This window comes from Halyomorpha halys, unplaced genomic scaffold (assembly GCF_000696795.3).
Source record: "Halyomorpha halys isolate HHAL.00 unplaced genomic scaffold, Hhal_1.1 Scaffold173.1, whole genome shotgun sequence".
Lineage (NCBI taxonomy): Eukaryota > Metazoa > Arthropoda > Insecta > Hemiptera > Pentatomidae > Halyomorpha > Halyomorpha halys.
This window is the reverse complement of record NW_027108878.1, coordinates 88015-93114: the sequence shown is the minus strand read 5'-3', so window position 1 is coordinate 93114 and position 5100 is coordinate 88015. Positions and strand designations below refer to the sequence as shown.

The window sequence follows — 5100 nt, the reverse complement described above, 5'->3', positions numbered from 1 at the left end:
GTTAGGATTAGTGTTGTATACAGGCCTATAACTTATACATTTAAGTAATAGCAGACAATTTTCTGAAATAGGAGTCATGAAAGAAACAGAATAAGTAATAACTTTGATGATCATTATAACTCATGATTTATTTTAAAATTATTGCAGTTAATTCAGAGTATAATAATGAAACAAAAAATTAAATCAGTTAATATTGTGTATTTATATTGGTTAAAAATTGGTATTAAAGCCTATATATGTATATAGATTAACTTAGGGAGAGGAGGCAAAACCTACGCTACACGTACAACTAATACACTACAACTTAAAGTTTTTGCGCAATACTTTGATCCCTGCATTATCATGCAAAAAAATTATTATAAAAATATTTACCAATGTATTTCTGGATAACGTAGGAATTGGTCGGTTTGCAATATTGTTGGATCTCATTTAGCCTTTTGAATACCTTCACACCTCGTCCGCAACTACCGTTGGAGGGTTTTACTATCCAGAGATTCCTATGACCATCATGTTTTGTGTCAGGGAAGTACTTCTCAAAAATTGCCGATAATTTTTCACAAGCATACGTTAACTTCTGCAATGATTTAGAAATACTATTAAGTAAAATCATTTTATCATCATTTTAAAAAAAATAATTAATTAAAATTCAGCGGATGAATTATTATATTTGAAGGTTATGAACTGAAGTGGTGACACCTCTGACAAGGGTACCAAGCGCAATAGATATGTAGTTCAGCCAAGCACTGGACTTCACTCTTTTGGTGATTCTTCTATTATCTCGTAAATGTTCATAAGGTAATTCTTAATAACTAGAAAATTCTTGGTACCCTTTTTAGTATATTAAAACAAATAAGAAGTATGTTAAGAGTTTAAAGATACTATATATTAATAAGCTGGCCAATAATCCATGACAAAAAAAAAAATTCGAAGTATTATTTATTTATTTACAAAGGATTTTGGGGTCATGTTTGCCCAGTAGTGATCAAATTTTGTTTGGTAGTTGGTTTTCTTTTAGAAATGATATTAAATAGTGCTACGGCGGGTAAAGGTTGAAGAAGAACCTTTGCAAGCACAAACCGTAAAGGTCATAAAAAAAAAAAAAATAACTGCTAAGTGGAATTTTTAAAATTTAACATAATAAAATGAAAATCTTTAAAAATAAAATTTATATTAAACAAAAAAAAAGGAATGTAATAAAACTTAAGTAACTATTACAAAATTTAAAATCAGGTTAAACAAAAGAAAAGAAAAATTAATTAACTTGATTTAAATCAAACTAGAATTCTTCTTAAAATTAAAATGATTTAGTGTCATTAGTGACAAAAAAAAGTCTATATATCACTGTCTATATGACTGTGATGGAGCCCCCGCTGATGGTAGATTCTTGTTCTCCTGGAGGAAAATTGTACAACCTTGTAAAATGTAAAAGTACGTCCGTCCGCCGTGACAAGATGAGTAGAACGACTGAGTTGCTGTATAGAGATAAATATGCCTGAGCCGAATGTACACAATGACTGTAATCTTAAGGTATTATTTATATATCTGTAGCATAAATAATAACAAAATAGATAGCGTGCTTAAAGAGATAATAAATACATTTATTCATTGTATTAAATCTACATAATTAATTATTAAAAATATGTTGGCCGCAACAAGGAGCTTATGGAACTATGAAGCAACTCCTAGTAACTGCTTAAAATATTTCGTTCGCTTTGATTGTTGTAGATATTACATACCCCTTATTGTTACTAGGATGAGCTCACATAGTTTTCCTAATGAGAAGACTTCAGCTGCTTGATTAAAGATAATCAGTTGGTCTTCCTTATCACTCTCTCACTCTCTCAGCCATTCTATTTGCTATCTCGTTGCCTATCATGCCATGACTTGATAGCCTTGAGAAATGAACTAAACAACTCAATCAATGTATTGAGTGTATGTAAGGTCTCACATATCGAACTGCCAGTATTGCAACAACAATTTAACATTTAACAATGATCACGTTTCACATCACACTTAGCTAGAATTAAACCCAGATATTTCAAAAACCCTTGGAGCCGATGATAAAACCATTAAATTAATGTTTCAGTTTTTAAAACCAAAAGGTTTACTGACAAAAATATAACATTGAATTTGCTGACTTCATACGGCTATTTGAATGTTTGTGGAAAGAGAATGTTAAATAACTTCCATTCAGATTGGCTAATTTGGTATTTCTCCATATCCTGCCTGTGAATCATCGAACAACAACGTGAGATTAGGCAATCCCTTCCAGATCGATGTTAGATGTTATGACGACGGTTAAAATACAATAGTATGAGGGGTAGGAACATTTTATATATAAAATCAAAACAAACGACAGAATCAAAAAGAAAGTTGATGAGATCGATTGTTGAAATATAATGTAGTCGCCATCTCTTGATTGGCAAATCTAGAGGTTTTTGATACATTGAAAAGGTCTAATGTCTAATAGAAGTAGTTGATGATCAACGATCCGTGGCACATTTTTTTCTACCAGTGCCTGCTTGAAGAGCGTCGGATATGAAAAACATACTTAAAGAGGATTTGATATTGTACACAACAGAATTAAAGTTTGCAAAGAAAGAATCTGTCATATGCAAATTTTTACTATGTAAAATATCTTGAAATTCTAATTATATTAACATCTTGAATTTCGGGGAAAAGAAACGAAAATTGAAGCGTTTAATTCAGTATCAGTAAATGTTAACTACATAAAAATTATTTGAAAGGAACAAAGATCAAGCAAACTTACTGGAATATTTATATTTTGGTGATTTATTTGAAACTTAGCGTCTTGATGGACGACGTCATAGAATCTATAAATAAATACATTCCAGTCCTCTTCACTTACAACACTGAAGTGCCACTCATCAATGTCGGCATGTTGGTGATAACGGATCATTTCAACTACTCTTTGGACTGCAAAGTCTACGCAATCCAACGGGACCTGGCACATAAAAATCATGATTGACTTTTTCCTTAAAAAAATAATTTGTATTAGTTGCAGTTATGTCATTTTACCGTTCCATCCTCGCCGAACAGCTGAACTCTGGAAGTAGGTTCCATGGAAGTTACAAATTTTCGCATGAGGGATATGCAAGCATTTATGCGATACTGTTTAGTAAAATATTTCATATCTTCAAGACATCTTACTTCGTAAGTCCTTGGTGTTTTAACATCAATGAACCCTTTTTGGTAAAGGAACGGAAATAAGTCTCTGATTGATGAAGCCAATGCTGTCTGAAATCATAATGTTTAGTAAGATTTTATTTATTCGAATCATAGTTTATGATTTAGGAATGGCAACTTTATTTAAATATTATCAATTAATCTTAAGTTTAGAAAATATTAATTTGAATCTCATATACATTTACATCTATGGGGGCAAATAGGATGAAAATCTTTTACTAGTCCAATATTTTCACAATAAGATTTGTAAAAACTACACGTGCTAGTGTGGTTGTTCAAGTAAAAGTTTAATTCATATCTTGTTTTTTTTTTAGTGCACAGTAAATTTACAACAATTATTTATTTTCTTAATTCGACAAGCATAAATTTACAAACTGAATATACACTAACTACACTATTGTAATAGGAAAGTCTGTGAGGTGAGGAGGACTCCCGGTATGAAAAACCTACGATAATACATATCTCCTGCTCTTGCGCTAAGAGCTTCTCCAGTGTTTAATTTTTTTGTAATATTCTTCAATTTATTGTGTTGTTGTTGATACCCAAACCTGAACTCTTTTCATCTCCTAATATTTTATGTAGTTTCATTCGTCTGTGAGATTTTACATACTTCAATTGAGGTGTCCGGTCATTAAACATGGTAACTAAATTTTTTCTATGAATCGCAATTCTTGGCACTTTGCCTTTTTAAAGAGTGATTTCGTAAATTGTTGAAAGAATGTTTAGGAAATTTGTTTTCTAGAGACAATAATATTGACATTAAGGTATGGTAAGTGACAACTGGTTTAAGGTAAAATATTGTAATTAACGTTGTAAAAGTTTTAATTTTTGCTGTTACCATATTTTATGATCGATCGCATCAATTATTGATAGTCTGATTCTTTGACTGTTTGATCGACTGATTCATTTCCTCATATTTTTCTCTATTTCTACGAAGTATTTTGTGTATATATTCGTAAATGCCTTCAAAAAAGATTGGGATTCTGTACGTTTAACAGTATTTTCCTCTTACACTTCATTATATAGTACAGACAGTTTTGCTCCAATAGCGGAGCAATTTGCGGTAAAATAGCAATGACAACTTTTTAAAAAACTAATAACTCCCACTTTAAATCTATATCCGGGAGCAATGATTACAGATCAAAGGAGAAAGTATTAAGGTATCTCAAAAGTTTCTTTCTCTTTCCAATATGAATAGCCTTATGGTTGTTTAAACATGTAGGTTTATTTGTTAGCCGTCTATGTAATCGGTTACAGACGTACCAGACCTCTTTTACAGTACGTTTCGTTTGTACCACAATCTCTTTTAAAACTTTCATCCAAAGCGTTAAACATAGGTAGCGAAAGGCGACATTTACGGTATGTTATTTCTTCATTGTTTAAAAAAGATAAGATAAAGATTTATTTTTATTTGAGTACACCAAACTTAGTTATAATTTAATTAGAAATCAGTATACTTTCAAGGCTTACTGGCATTTTTTTTATAAACTGATTTACCACGATTTTATGGAAGACCATCGCATTGTTCTCGAAAGGAGAAAAACAAACGTGTCATAGTTTTCGCAAGTTACATATCATAAAAAATCAGTGAAGACTAAAATGACTTTATTCTAACATATTTACTAGAACTACATGTTACTGTTACTCAGTCTCTATCTTCTAACTTATATCTTAGCTATCTAGTCTAGGAAATATATATGAAGACTTGGGAAGAGGGGGTAGGAGGAATAGTAAAATAGGAGAAGGGGTTTGGACCAATCAGAAAATTTAGGAAATATCTGGAAGGGGAAAAAAGGCGTGGTGAGAAGTTGGGAGGTCTGATTTCTAAGAAAGGGACCATGACCTAAGACTTTTGTGCACTGACTTACATATGTTAACCATAAAATAGTTTGA

The 5100-nt window shown here is 31.3% G+C and overlaps 1 protein-coding gene across 1 annotated transcript in view; it reads right to left on the bottom strand.

The window, feature by feature from the left end:
* The window catches only part of LOC106679052 (tubulin polyglutamylase TTLL5), a 42482-nt gene that overhangs the window by 20041 nt on the left and 17341 nt on the right, over nucleotides 1–5100 (bottom strand). The window contains exons 6-8 of the mRNA XM_014417973.2: nucleotides 3040–3258; nucleotides 2771–2965; nucleotides 373–574 (exon numbers count right to left, since the gene is read on the bottom strand). Of these exons, the coding sequence (XP_014273459.2) occupies nucleotides 373–574; nucleotides 2771–2965; nucleotides 3040–3258 (616 nt within the window). The remainder of the gene's footprint in view (nucleotides 1–372; nucleotides 575–2770; nucleotides 2966–3039; nucleotides 3259–5100) is intronic.